Below are 15,173 nucleotides of genomic sequence, written 5' to 3'. Positions count from 1 at the left end.
ACATGGACACCCAGAGGTGAAGGATGTTTTTTTTCTGTAGAAAGGCAAGTATGGAACACTGGTATTTGAGGGGCAGATGAAAGGCAGCCATCAGAGGGCTAGGCCAGCCAGACCTCTCTGTCCTGGTCGCTTTTTTCTGAAAGCGGCCCTTGGATATAGGGAATTTGGGAAGAGGAATCCCATTTTTGGCCATTTCTGTATGGATAAGAAAACGGTTGTTTTCCATTGGAAGGAAAGCGCCAAGCCCCAGTGTTGGGAAAACAGTTGAGAGGCAGCCCCCAAGAGGCCAAGGGCAGCCAGACTTGTCTGTCCTGGTGGCTTTCATTCAGGAGCAATCCTTGGATGTACAGAGTTTTGCAGTAGGAATGTCAGTTCCGGCCATGGGCCCCTGGAGAAGGACAGTTCTCTCTCATAGGAAGGAAAGCCCAGAGCCCCAGTGCTTCTGGGCATCTAGGGGTCCCAGTTGCCAGGGTACGGGTTGTCAGTTTTTCTGGGTCTGGACTGAAGGCACTTGAGACAGTAGTTCATGTTCAGACGCAAGTGTTTATTAGTTATCAGCAAAACAGTCCTTACTGTGAGTTCAGCAGCTTTACATTAGAAGCACAAAATGGCTAGCAATCTCTTGTTGCAAGGTCTTTTTAGACTAAAGTATCCAATTAAGAACTGACAGCGAGATTATTTTCCCTTTTAACCCAATAACTCATCCCAAATAACCTGTAATGCAGACTTTTCTGCCCAATTACAAAATGCCACCCAAACCCATGAAGGAGAAGGAAGAAAAAGCATGCAAAAAAACCCAGGACAACACCCTGTGCCCTCCATCTTGCTTCCTTCCACAACATACTAAAAATCCCAAAATGTAAATTTCTCACCAAGTGATACACCTACACTACTCTCTATAATCTATTTCACACTTTAGTGGATACTAGTCTGTCTTGAAGTCTAGGAAACTTTCTCCATGAATGAGGGTCAAAGCCAGTGCTCCCCTGGGGGTCAGGGCACCCCAGAGCAGACAAATATTCCTGGTGCCCTGGGTTTCTGCAAGGGCAGACAGGAAGCAGCCCTCAACATGCCAAGGTCAGCTGGACCTTTCAGGTTGTCCCCAGGAGATCCAGCCTGACCTGTTCCATGTTCCCTTGGTTTTGTGGGACCCCCACAGTGTCACAATGGTCCCCATGGTTCCATGAGGCCCTGGAGTGTCACAAAGTTCCCCTTGCTTCTGCAGTGTCACAATGGCCCCGTGCTTCCATGAGGCCTTGCAGTGTCACAATGGCTTTGTGGTTCCACAAAGCCCTGATGTGTCACCATGGCCCCTCGGCTCCATGCGCCCTCGCTGTGTCACAATGGCTCCTCTGTGACACTCTGGATTCCACAAGGTCACCATGCCCCTTGGTTCCTTGGAACCCCTGAGTTTCACAATGGTCTCCTTGATTCCATGAGGCACCACAGTGTCACAATGACCCCTTGGTTCCATGAGGTTCCATAGTGTCACCGTGGTCACTGTCAGAAGCTGGATGAGATCGATGTCCCGAGACACCTTGGGATGCTCGGAATGCCCCAGTGGGGCCAGGGGTGGGTCAGGCCTTGGTTTGTGGTGGGACAGAGCCCTGCCCCAGCCCTGGCCTGGCAAAGCTGTCAATCACACAGCAGGGGTGGTGCTAACCAGCCCTGAATGGCTGAGCTGTCAATCAATCACACACTTGCAGCGGCTGCCTACCCTAACTCTGATTGGACAAGCAACTGGCAGTCCCACCCCAGGGGCGGGCCCATGAAGGCCCAGGAGGTTAAAAGCTGGAGCATGAGGCCAGCCCAGGGTTGGGATCCTGCCTTCTTCTGGGGTTCCTCTGTTAGTGGTGATGCTGAAACCTCAGCAGTTGGTTTGTATGTGTGTGTCTTCCTATAGATCTTCCCTTGTTCTCTTCTCTATTTCTTCTCCTTCTCATCCTACATACCTGGAACATTTTTGGGTAACTTCACATGTTAAGGGTTAAAGGATTTTGGGTTAAATGTGTGGGAATCCAGGGCACAGGGAATATTTCTCTGTCGTCTCTGAGGGGTCCTGACCCCCAGAGAAACACTGCCTTTCACCTTTGCCCATGGAAAGAACTTCCAAGATTTTGAGATAGATTAGAATTTACCAAAGTGTGAAATAGATAATTGAGAGTAGTATAGTGTGTCACTTGGGTGAGAAATTGATGTTTTGGGATTATTAGTATGATGTAGATAGGAAGCAAGATGGAGGAATTTGGGTGTAGTCCCTTTCTTCTTTATCTACTCCATTTTCTGCAGTGTTGGTGGCACAGGGGGATTGGTCAAGGAAAGCACAGTGCAGAGGTAATGTGGAAAGTCAAAGGATGAGTTATTGGTCAATAAGTAGAAATAATGTTCGTTTTAAGAATTAATTGGATGAGACAACTTTAAAAGACCTTGAAACTGTACATTTTAGAGCCATTTTGCGGTGCTTTTCCAGTGTGCTGAACCTGGTGTGCACAGCTTGCAAAACTTGCGATAAGATAGCAAAAAACAAGAACCCGAAGACCAAAAAAGTCCTGTGAATCTCTTTTTACCTGGCACAGAACTGCTACAGGAGGGCTTCTCCCATCCAGGGAGCCCCCAGAAGGGCCCAACGTGAAACAAACATCAATAACTGGTGCCCTGACAATGTTTGTAATAAGTTGGTTTTTTTCAATAAAGTTGTTTACTGTAGGGTGTTGTCTTAATTGGCCAATCATGTGAAATGTGTTGAGTAAATGACCAGTGAGGTCCACCTGTAGCAAACCAAGATTTAAAAGAAGAGAATTGAAAAAATGGGTGGCTTTTAGCCCTTAGCCTTCTGATCGGAGTCTGTGTCATCTCTGATTGGAGGGTGACATTTGAGGGATCTGTGGGGGCTATTGGGGATCCTTTCTGCACCTCGTGACCCAACAGGGGCTTCTCTAATAACCTTTGCCTGAAGCTCCCACTGTGCCCATGACAGGAACTCCTCTGAGTGTCAGGGACATCCCGGCTCTTTGGCAGCCTGGGGACTCCTGGGATGTCACCGTGGAGCCCCTGTGAGTGCCTGTGACAGATCAGTGCCTTTGCAGCCCAAGGTCCCCTGGGATGTCACCATGGAATGGCTGTGACTGCCTCTGACCACACGGCTCTTTACCATCCCCAGAAACCCCTAGGAGGTCTCCATGGAGCCCCTGACACTGCCTGTGACATTCCAGCTCTTGAACAGCCTGAAGACTCTTGGGAAGTCCCCATGGAACCCCTTTGAGAGCCTGTGACAAATCCGATCCTTATCAGGCAAACACCACCAGGACCCTGCTGCTATGCTCAGTCCTTCAGCAGCTCCATGGAGACCCATGCCAGGGGTGGTTGCCATGGACACCAGCTCAGGCCTGCAGCCAGAGCCCATTGCCATGGCAACTATTTGCAGTGCCATCCCCAGGGTCATGGGATCCCACAGAATTGGCTGAGCTGGGAGGGACCCATGAGGATCCTCGAGTCCAACTGCTGGCCCTGCACAGGACACCCCAACAATGCCAGCCGGGGCCTGGCAGCACTATCCAAACGCTGCTGGGGCTCAGAGAGCCCTGGAGCTGGGACCCTTCCCTGGGGAGCCTGGGCAGGGCCCCAGCAGCCTCTGGGGAAAAACCTTTTCCCGAGATCCAACTTAAGCCTGCCCTGACTCAGCTGCAGCCGATCCCTCCAGTCCTGTCCCTGGGCACCAGAGTGAAGAGGTTCCCACAGCCCCAGCCAGGGACCTGCTCCCAAGGCTGTTGCCATGGCCACCAGGGCTGGGACCAGCTGGGATTCTCAGTTTCCACAGGCCTGGGTTCAGGAATGGGATTCCCCAGTTTCCTGCTCCGGCTAAAACCGTGCTGCCCGCGCTGCCCTCCCGCCTCGCATGGAAAGCACAAAAGGCAAAGATCCCAGGCTGGAATAAGAACAATTTACTGGGAACTGCAACAACATAAAGAACAAACAGGAACAGAAACAATATTGATAACAGAAGGAATAAGAAAAACTATTTACAGGGAAAACTATAACATCAACGGCTGGCTCTTCCTGGCCATGTATTTCCTCCTGCCTGGAAAGGACACCCTTCTCCTCAGGGAGAGAGAGAGTCCCTTTCCTGCCCCTGGCAATGACCTGAGGTGGGAGTGAATGAAGTGACATGGCCATGGCCAGACCCTCATGTTCATCAATCCCACATCATGTCACTGGCAGGGGCAGGAAAAGGGACAGGTATCTTCCTAGCACGGATCATGGGGAACACAGATAACCTGGGCTCTTCCCAACGTGATACCTCCAATGGGGATGAAGCTGGAGCAGTGCATGAAGAGCACTGCAGTGGGGGTGTTTGCAGGGCTTCCCTTACTCGTGCCTCCGTTGGTGTTTGGTCAGGTGAGAGCTCTGGGTGAAGCTCTTCCCACACTGGGGACACTCGTAGGGCCTCTCCTCAGTGTGGATGCACTGGTGGGTGGCGAGTGTGAAATTGAGGTTGAATCCCTTCCCACAGTCAGGGCAGTGGAAGGGCCTCTCATCCGTGTGGATCCGCTCATGCAGGAGGAGATTGGAGCTGGTCTGAAACCTCTTCCCACACTGGGGACACTCGTAGGGCCTCTCCCCGGTGTGGATGCACCGGTGGGTGATGAGGTGGGAGTTTTGCTTGAAGCCCTTCCCGCACTCAGGGCAGCAGAAGGGCCTCTCATCCGTGTGAATGCGCTCATGCAATAGGAGGTTAGAGCTGCTCTGAAACCTTTTCTGACACTCAGGACACTCGTAGGGCCTCTCCCCAGTGTGGATGCGTTGGTGGGTGATGAGGTGGGAGCTGCAGCTGAAGCCCTTCCCACATTCCCCACACTCATAGGCCCATTCCCCAGTGTGGATCATCTGGTGCTGGATCAGGTGGGAGCTCTGCCTGAAGCTCTTTCCACACTCCGTGCACTTGTGGGGCTTCTCCCCATCAAGAAGCTGCCCACGGCCTACCAGCTCCGAGCTCTGGCTGCAGCTCTGTCCACCTTCCTGGCTCAGGGTGGGTCTTTCCTCCTCAGACAACCCTGGGCTGGCTTTGCAGTCCCTCCTCCTATGAGATCTTCCAGGCTTTTCCTCTCCGTTTGAATTCTGCACTGCGACACTGCTCAAAACGGCCTCTGCCACGAGGTTCTGCTGTGGGGATTTGTCCTCCCTGGTCTCCATCCTCAGCTCATTCACTGGGGGAGGAAAGGCAAGGAGAGGATGGGATTTGCCTCCGTGCCACAGGGAAGAGGAGGGAGATCCCCCCAGTGCATCCCCAGCAGGACAGCGATAGCACCAGGGTTGTCCTGCAGCCGGGGGCCTTGCTGGGCTGGGAGCTGGAGCAGGAGAGAGGGGGAAAGGGGCACTGACTTCCTCCTCACCTGCCTCAGTGTCCGGGGTCATCTTCCTCTTCCTCACAGCCTCCCCCTCCATCCAGTCAACGTTAGGGATTGGGAAATCCTGGTTTCTGGAAAAATACCATGGATGAGCACATTGGGTTAGGGGGTTCCTCCTGCCCAAGTCCATCTCTAGTGTTGCAGTGCATCCACAACGAGCCTCTGTGAGCAACCTGCACTCCCAGAGCCCAGAGCACGCTTGCTTAACCTGCTGATGGACAAGGCCACAGATGGATCTTTGTGCAGAGCTCCAAACACAGTTTATGGTGAGGGTCCAGGGACAGAGACAAAATGGGGCTGAGGACACAGCGTTTGATAAGGGGGTAAGGGGCGGATCTGAGGGTCAAGGGCCAATGGGAACTGAGCATAAGAGGCACAGAGGAGGGGCAGGCAACTGGGGAACCAATGAGATAACAGGGGCGGAGCATTGCAGTAAACTGGGACCAACAGGGGACAAGAGAGGGGAGAACATTCTAGGGGGAGTACATATAAGGAAAAAACATCCTTGAACTGGATGATACCAGGGAAACCTGCTGCATTTACATGAGCCTGGAAATGCTGATGGCTGAGACCATTGTACTCAGAGGGGTGTCTCTCTTTGACCCTGGTCACCTTTGTCCTGAGGTATTGCAGTTCCAGTGTTGGGCACCTGGACCTCCACACTCTAGAACTCACTGGGAATCTGATGCCCATTTAAACCTCCAAAATGCCAAGATTCAGTTCCCCAAAATACACAAATGAACAAGATTCAGCAAAAAACCTCAACCCTGAGTTTTTCCTCTCTGGTCTCTCCACTTTGGGCTCCTGGAGCCCCCATGTCTGGGTTGCTGCGGGTCAAATTTGCATTGGTGTTCCCCTCTCTGGGCTGCTGGGGCTCCTGGCAATCCCACAGGTTCTCCTTCATTGGGCTCACCCCTTTAGTATCACAGGTGTCCCAGGGGTCAGCACTGTCCGGGGTCCCTGTTTCAGGGTCCTGGGCTATCCATGGCTCCCTCCTGTCCATGCTGCCAACACGTCCAGGCTTCTGGAGCACCCCAAGCTCCTGTATTTGCCCCTTTCTGCTCCCCCCATTGCCGGTTTCCCTGCCAGCCCTGCCGGTGCCGGGCGATGCCCACGTGGCTCTGGACTGACAGTGCAGCCCCTGGCCCGGGCAGAGGCAGCCCCAGCACGGGGGGACCCTGCATCCTCCGCTGCCTCGGCAGCCGCGCCCAGCCCCGGGCACGGAGCTCCGGCAGCCCCTGCCGCCCCCTGCCCAGGGAGCCCGAGGACCCCCACCTGCGGCCCGTCCCTGGCACACCGATCCCGGCAGCTGCCCCGCTCTCGCAGCTGCGGCTCTGGAGCAGAGAGGCTCCGCGGGACCCCCGGGCTGGGCCCCCTCCCAGCCCGTGACCGCCCCGCACCTTCAGCCCGGCCTCTCTCGCTGCTCCCGGCTCCTGCACAGTCCCCGCTCTCAATTCCTGGGCCCCCCGGGGTCTCCTCTGGGCCTCCTAGAACAGCCGGCAATGGAAAGCAATCGATTTTGATTTTGGCGTTCCCTGGCGAGGCCACAACTGAAACTTTGTTCCTTTTGCCTGGCTGCAGAGACCCCCAGGGCGTTTTCTGCACCCAGTCCCAGCACTTGCTGAAGGCGCTCCCTGCATATGTCCCACTGCTAGTGCCCTATCCTTGCTGTCACCTGCTGGGGCTGGCCATGGACAGAGCTGCTGGACTTGCATTTCCAGCTGCTGTGCAGCCAAAGCTGAGGGATCTGCAGCTGCCTGAATGCAACAACTGGAATAGGAGCCTCTCTCCAGGGAGAAATCTCCCCCTCGTGTGCCAGCCCGTGGCAATGCTGCCATTCTCTGCTGCTGCTGGGGCACTCGGGGCTCTGGCTGAGCACCAAAGGTGACCCTGAGCCAAGAGCTTTCCTTGGCTGCAGCAAAGCCTCGGCACGCAAAGCCCTTCCCAGTGCTGTGCCCTGCGCCAGGAGGGATTGTGCCAGCAGAGCTGACCCGAAATTCCTTCTCCCAGGCAGCTTTAGGACACGCAACACGCAGAAGCCAGAACCCAGTCTCAGCTTTGCGCAGCCCTCCAGAAGAATCCTGAGTGGGAAGCAGCCTGGGAACAGGGTTTGGTGTCAGGGGAGGGGAACTCAGAGCCCTTTTCTGCCCTGTGGGCTGAGGCTCTGCATTTCCAATGGCCCTGCAGCTGCCAAAGGGGCCTTTATGGCTCAGCTGAGAACAGTTCTGCTGAGAGCCTGTCCTAAACCTGCTTCTCCTGCAAATGTGCCCAAGGAATCCTCATTTTTTGCAGCCCCAGGCCTTGTTTGAGTGCGGGTGTGACAACTGACTAGCTGGACCAGCTCTGCTGGGGGGAGTTCTCCTTTACTTCTTCTGGTTTTTCTTCTGTTTGGTTTGGTTTTTTTTTTTTTTGTTTATGTTTGTTTGTTTTGATTTGTTTTTTGATTTTTTTGTGGTTGGTTGGCTGTTGAGTTTTTTTTTTGGGTGGTGGTGGGGTTTTTTTTTTTGTTGGTATGGTTTTGTTGGGGTTTTTTGTTGGGGTTTTTTTTGGCTTTTTGGTTTTTTTTCATGAACTCTCCCTGTCATGTCTGGGCAGAGCTCTGTCACTGTGTCTGACACTTGTCTGTGGCACTGTGCAGGTGGCCAGGGGGACCTTCCCCGAGCTGTGTGCAGAGGAATCCACATCAGCCCAGGCCGGGGTGGGCAGTGGCCGCTCAGTTCCATGGGCTGGACACGGCTCTGGACGCTTCCCTTGGAGCCACTGCAGGGAGGGAACGCTGGGGCTGTCACCGCTGGGGTGTCACACACAGGGGAACGCTGGGGCTGTCACCACTGGGGTGTCACACACAGGTGAACGCTAGGGCTGTCACTGCTGGTAGTCACAAACAGGGGAACACTGGGGCTGTCACCACTGGGGTGTCACACCCAGGGGAACGCTGGGGCTGTCACCGCTGGAGTGTCACACACAGGGGAACGCTGGAGCTGTCACTGCTGGGGTGTCACACACAGAGGAACGCTGGGGCTGTCACCACTGGGGTGTCACACCCAGGGGAACGCTGGGGCTGTCACCGCTGGGGTGTCACACCCAGGGGAACGCTGGGGCTGTCACCACTGGGGTGTCACACCCAGGGGAACGCTGGGGCTGTGACCGCTGGGGTGTCACACACAGGGGAACCCTGGGGCTGTCACCGCTGGGGTGTCACAGACAGGGGAACCCTGGGGCTGTCACCGCTGGGGTGTCACAGACAGGGGAACCCTGGGGCTGTCACCGCTGGGGTGTCACTCCCAGGGGAATGCTGGGGCTGTCACCGCTGGGGTGTCACAGACAGGGGAACGCTGGGGCTGTCACTGCTGGGGTGTCACACACAGGGGAACCCTGGGGCTTTCACTGATGGGGTGTCACAGACAGGGGAACCTTGGGGCTGTCACTGCTGGGGTGTCACACACAGGGGAACCTTGGGGCTGTCACCGCAGGGGTGTCACTCCCAGGGGAACGCTGGGGCTGTCACTGCTGGGGTGTCACACCCAGGGGAACGCTGGGGCTGTCACTGCTGGGGTGTCACACACAGGGGAACGCTGGGGCTGCCCCGCTCCTGCCCTGTCCCCAACAGCTCTGCCAGTGCCTCGAGTGGACACAAAAGCTGAGCCAAAGTGTGAGAATTGCCGAAGGGGCTGAGCTGGGAGGGACACATTGGACTCATCGAGTCACAGAATCACAGAATTACTGGGTTAGAAGAGACTTTCAAGATCATGGAATCCAACCCAGCCCTAACACCACCTTAATTAAAGCATGACACTTAGTGCCACATATAATCTTTTTTTAAACACATCCACAGGCGGTGGCTATACCACCTCCCTGGGCAAACCAATCCAATACTTTATCACCCTTTCTGCAGAAAGCTTTTTCCTGATATCCAACCTATATTTTCCTTGGCACAGCTTAAGGCTGTGTCCTCTGGTTCTGTCAGTTGTTGCCTGGAGAAAGAGACCGATCCCCACCTGACTACAACCACCTTTCAGGAAGTGTTGGAGAGTTTTAATGTCACCTCTGAGTCCTTTTCTCCAGGCTAAACAACCCCAGCTCCCTCAGCCACTCCTCACAGGACTTTCATTCCAAGCCCCTCACAGGCCTTGTTGCCCTTCTCTGGACACGCTCCAGCCCCTCCATGTCTTTCCTAAACTTGGGGGCCCAGAACTGGACACAGCACTCAAGGGACAGTGCCGTTAGAGGGGAAGAATGCCAAGTACAGGGGAAGAATGACCTCCCTGCTCCTGCTGGCCACACCATTCCTGAGCCAGGCCAGAAGACCTTGGCCTTCTTGGCCACCAGGGCACACTACTGGCTCATGTCCAGCTGGCTGTTGATCAGTACCCCCAGGTCCCTTTGTGCCTGAGCACTGAACAGCCACACTGTCCCCAGGCCATAGCATTGCAGGAGGTTGTTGTGGCCAAAATGCAGGACTGGGCACTTGGACTGATTAAACTTTATCTTACTGGACTCTGCCCATCCCTTCAACCATTCCAGGTCTCCCTGCAGAGCCCCCCTACCTTCCAGCAGATGGACACACACTCCCAGCTTAGTGTCATCTGCAGATTTTCTAATGAAAGCCTCAATCCCCTCATCCATGTTGTCAATAAAAATATTGAATAGAGCTGGCCTCAGCACAGAGCCCTGAGGGACACCCCTGGTGCCTGGCTGCCAGCTGGATGCAGCCCTGCTCACCAGCACTCTCTGGGCCGGCCATCCAGCCGGTTCTGAACCCAGCACAGAGTGCTCCTGTCCCAGCCCTGGGCTGCAGCTTTTCCAGGAGTGTGCTGTGGGAGACAGTGCCAAAGGCCTTGCTGGAGTCCAAAGAGACACATCCACAGCCTTTCCTGCATCCACCAGGAGCATCATCTGGTCATAAAAGGAGACCAGGTTGGTCAAACAGGACCTACCCCTCCTAAACCCCTGCTGGCTGGGTCTGAAACCCTGGCCATCCTGTAAGTGCTGTGTGATGACACTCAGCATAAACTGTTCCATCATCTCACCTGGTGAGATCTCATCTCATCTCATCTCCCTGGCCTGTAATTACCAGGATCCTCCCTCCCACTCTTGTTGCGCATGGGTGTCACATTGGGCAGCTTCCAGTCATCTGAAACCTCACCAGTGAGCCAGGACTGCTGGTAAATGATGGAGAGCAGCTTGGCAAGCTCATCTGCCAGCTCCCTCATCACCCTGGGGTGGATCACCATCTGGTCCCATGGATTTATGAACATCCAAGCAGCTCAGCAGTTCCCTGACTGCCTCCTCCTGGATCACAGGGGCCCATTCTGCTCCCTGACACCATCTACCAGCCCAGGAGGACAGCTGTCCTGAGGACAAGCCATCTTCCCACTAAAGACTGAGGCAAAGAAGGCATTAAGCACCTCTGCCTTCTCCTCATCTGCAGTTAAGTTCCCTCCCTAATTTAATAGAGAAAAAATTTGGTCTTAGCCTTCCTTTTGCTCTTAATATATTTATAAAAATATTTTTTATTATCCTTTACAGAAGTTGCCAAATTAAGTTTGAACTGAGCTTTGGCCTCCCTAATTTTTTTATTATGTGCCCTAGCGATCTTCTTAAATACTTCCTGGGAGACCTGACCCACATTCCAAAAATTATATATCCTCTTTTTATTCTTAAGTTTCTTCAAAACCTCATAGCCCATCCAGGCTGGGTGTTTGACTCATTGACTCATCTTTTGGCACACAGGGACAGTCGGTTCCTGTGCTCTCAAGATCTCTGCTTTGAAGCACGCCCACCCTTCCTGAACTCCTTAGTTTTTAAGAGCTGCTTCCCAAGGAATTCTCTGAATAAGTCTCCTGAATCTACCAAAATCTGCCCTTATGGAAGTCCAATGTAAAAGTCTTATTGATGTTCCTCCTGACTTCAACAAATATTGAGAATTCTATAATCTCGTGATCACTCTGCCCCAAGCGGCCTCCAACTCCAACCACATCTCCCACCAGCCCATCTCTATTCCCAAACAACAGGTCCAACGCAGTCCCTCCCCTGGGGGGCTCACTCTCCAGCTGTGACAAAAAGTTGTCCTCCACACACTCTAAAACTTTACTGAACTGCCTCTTTTCAGCTGTATTAAGTTCCCAGCAAATGTCCAACAGGTTGAAAGCACCTACAAGAACAAGAGCTGATGAACCTGAAACATTCTCTAGCTGCTCATAGAATGAGTTGTCTACCTCTTCTTCCTGGATGGGTGGACGATAACAGACTCCCAGGAGGATGTCAGCCTTGTTGGCCTTCCCCTTAAGTCTTACCCATAGACATTTACTTTCATCATCATTAGTTTTAACACCCATAGCATCAAATACCTCCCTAATATAAAGGGCCACCCCTCCACCTCTTCTCCCTTTCCTGTCTCTCCTGAAGAGCTTGTAGCCTGTTGAGGATTTGTTGCAGATTGAGGAGTTTTTGCAGAACAATGGCCATATTCATCTGATGCACAATCCAGCCTGCTTGGGATAATGGACAATGGACACGTTCACAAACAATAATGGACATATTCAGAAAATGTGGTTGGTATATCCTTGAAAAAGATACAAGAAGAAGAGTCAAATGGACTCAGCAAGTTTATCAGTGAGCTTGGGAAAGTGAGGAAAAAAGACAGTTCATGGGTGGGACAGAAAACCACAGCCAGACGTGTGAAAAGTTAGATGATCCAATCAGCATCCTATCTTAGACGCGTGAACAGCTAGGCCTGGCCAATCATGTATTAGCTAGAGACACGTGGACAGTACAGAATTATTATAAATACAGTCTTTTGAGGGATAATAAATTTGGCTTCACTGGATCATATTGGTTGTCATGTGATAACCCTGAACCTCTGCATCCCGCACCGTTCCCCCCACAGGTTTCCAACAACACAGATGCTGTTAGTTCCAGAGCGCCCAGGATCCGTCTTGCAAGTCAGCTCCGGCAGGAGCAAGGTGGCTGCCAGAGGGTTGCTTATGGCCTCTGACACCCAATTGCTCAGGGCTTCCCGGTGCCCCAGCCCCTCAGGGTCTGCCCCAGCCCAGCCAAGCTGCCCAGCAGCAGCGCTGCAGCCCCACAGCAGCTCCAGAGGAGCCCCATCCAGAGGGACCTCGGTGCCCTCAGCAACGCAGGCAGCAGCACACGGGCAGGAGGACACGGATGGCGCTTCCTGCCTGGCACAGGGCTTGTGGCCATCTCCAGGCACTGCTCTCGCAGGGATCCCCGCAGCTCCGGCCCCTGCCCGGCCACTCTGTCGGCAGCACAAAGGCCTCAGCAGAACCACCAAAGGCCAAGGGGCTTCTGGCCATTTCCCCTGAGGCACTGCACGCCTGGGCAGCTGGCTGAGCACAAGCACCCTTTTCCCGCTCTTCCCCTATGCCCTGTGGACCCTGGGCAGCAAAAGAAAGATCCTGGCAGTCTGTGTATTATAACACAGTCTATATTTACATTGTAAAAGAAAACAAACAAAAAAAAAACCAAAACAAAAAAACAAAGAAAAAGGCTAGAAAAGAACATTTCTGAAGAAAAAAAAAATGCCTCTTGATTCAGGTGGCCTCACAAAAAAGAGCCTGTGGATCAGCTCTCCACAGAGCTCCGGCAGGGCAGGCAGCTGAGCCGTGACAGGCGATGCCGCATCGTCCATGCCCTGCGCAGGTGATTTCGAAGCCGCTGGAACATGGAGATCGGAGCCGGATCTGATGACTTCAGGATGCAGAGTGTTTGAATTGCCAGGCTTCTGACAGCGAGGCTGACATCATTTGTTTGCTCTTCAAGGGCTGCAACAGAGAGCCACGGTCAGATCCCAGATCGTCAGGGACCCCAGGAGAGCCCCTGGCCAAGGCCATGCCAGCCGGCTCTTGCCATGTCCAGGAGGGAGCAGGGACCAGGGCGATCAGCCCGAAGCTGCCGGCGACGAATGGCACACGTGGCCCTGAAATCTCTGTGTGCTCTGCCCACGGGAGCAGAGCCCACTGCAGCCGGGGCAGGGCTCGCAGTTCTCCACCCGCTGTCAGCCCCCGCGCTCAGCCCACTGCCCTCACTCACCACTGCAGATCAGCTGGAGCTCTTGCTGCTGCCCACTCCAGCTCTGCCCGGCGATCCCTGTGAACACAGAGCCTGTCACGGCCCCAGCGGCACAGCTCCCTGCCAGCGGCGCTGCCGGCGCTGTGGCCACACGGCCTGCTGGCCCGGCGGGGCTCAGCCCGGGCCCTGGCCGCACGCTGCCGCCCCAGGGCACGGCTGCCAGAGGGCGGCAGCAGCGCCGAGGCCAGCCGGGGCTCCACGGCGCCGGGCTTGGCCAGCACTGCAGGGGCAGCAGGCGGGGCTGGGGCCGAGCTGCGGCGGGCCGGGGAGGGAGCCCGGGCTCGTGGCTCACCCATGAACCTGATGGCCGCCTCTCGCAGGGGCTCCTGTGGGCTCTTCAAGTAGTGCAGGGCCCGGCGCAGGTGCTCGGCCGCGCTGCTCCTGTCCTCTGCCAGCTGGAGAGAGCGGCGGGAGGGAAGGAAGGGTTGGCGCGGGCTCAGCCCCTCCGCCGGGCGCTGCCTGCGCCCAGCCCCGGCCTCCCCTGCCCGCACAGCCCTGAGGCGCGGCCAGCAGCCGCCGGCGCCGGGCTCCCGAGGGGAGGGGCCTGAGGGCCGGCTGCTGCCCGGGGAGCGGCGGTGCCGGCCCGCCCCGCAGCTCCGCCGGGCCGGGGCTCCACGGGCACCCGGCTCTGGCCCACGGGAGCCTGGAGAAGAGCCCGCGCGGCCTCTGCGTGCAGCAGCGGGCAGGGGCACAGCTGCCCCCCCCGCACTCTGAGCATCGCCCTCGGGGGCCTTCTCCAGGCTGAGGCTGGGCATTCTTGGTCGTCCTTACCAGGCACTTGCTGAACTTCCACAGTTTCTCCTCCTTCACCAGCTTTTTGAGATCCCTCCTCTTCATGAACTTGACCACAGAAAGCAGCGTTTCCCGGGAAGCCTGGAGAGCAGCAGAGACTTGGAGATGGTCCCAGAGCCTAGGGCATGGGATCAGCGTCCCTGTGCCACGGCCTGGAGGAGGCTGCGGTCTAGCAGGCGCAGGGCAGGATGCAGCCGAGCCCCCTCGCAGGGGGACAGCAGCAGCCCTCGAGTCCTCACCTCTGCCACGTGCTGATTCTCATCATGGCAGTGGAAGAGCAGTGGAAGCAGGCTCTGGTGCACAGGGCTTTCCAAAGGTTTTTCTCTCTCTTCCAAAAAGTCCATCATGTCTTGGAAGAGTTTTATGGAGAGCAGCTGTACCTGGCTGTTATCCTATATTAAAAAAAAGGCAAAAATACGTCAGCATTGGCTCCTCCAGGCCTTCCTGGGCACAGGCCTGGAAGTGCACAGGGCACACAGTTTCCAGGCAGCACCCAGTGGCTGTGGCTGGGGGCACAGGGCCTTACGTGGTCAAAGAGCGGCAGGAGCGCCTCAGCCAGCTGCAGGGCAATGGGGGTTGACATCAGAATGTATTTGTGCAGGAATATAAAGCTGAGTGTCATCATAGCTATCTCTGCATCATTGTCCCACAGTAGGTCCATGAGACTTTCGGTCAAGCTCCACATTCTTTCGTCCTGTGCGGAACACAAGTCTGTGAAACCCCACCCTGCTGCCCCAGGGCCGGGAGGCCAAAGGCCTGTCCCGAAGCACTCGGGCAGCTGAAGTGGGAGGCAGGAGAGCTGGGAGCAGCTGCCCCAGCACCCAAAGCCCAGGCAAGGCCAAGCGACTGCGTTCCCAGCGCAGCTTCAGCCACTGCCCCCTT

General features: G+C 55.3%; 1 protein-coding gene across 1 annotated transcript in view; it reads right to left on the bottom strand.

The window, feature by feature from the left end:
- Positions 1-4,365: 4,365 nt before the first annotated feature.
- LOC132334990 (zinc finger protein OZF-like) overlaps positions 4,366-15,173 on the bottom strand; it is a 32,421-nt gene continuing 21,613 nt past the window's right edge. Inside the window, exon 3 of the mRNA XM_059861111.1 lies at positions 4,366-4,960. Within this exon, the coding sequence (XP_059717094.1) occupies positions 4,366-4,960 (595 nt within the window). The remainder of the gene's footprint in view (positions 4,961-15,173) is intronic.

The sequence above is a fragment of the Haemorhous mexicanus genome, chromosome 16 (genome assembly GCF_027477595.1).
Source record: "Haemorhous mexicanus isolate bHaeMex1 chromosome 16, bHaeMex1.pri, whole genome shotgun sequence".
Taxonomy (NCBI): domain Eukaryota; kingdom Metazoa; phylum Chordata; class Aves; order Passeriformes; family Fringillidae; genus Haemorhous; species Haemorhous mexicanus.
Note: the sequence above shows the minus strand (reverse complement) of the source record. Positions and strands in the feature narration are given on the sequence as shown.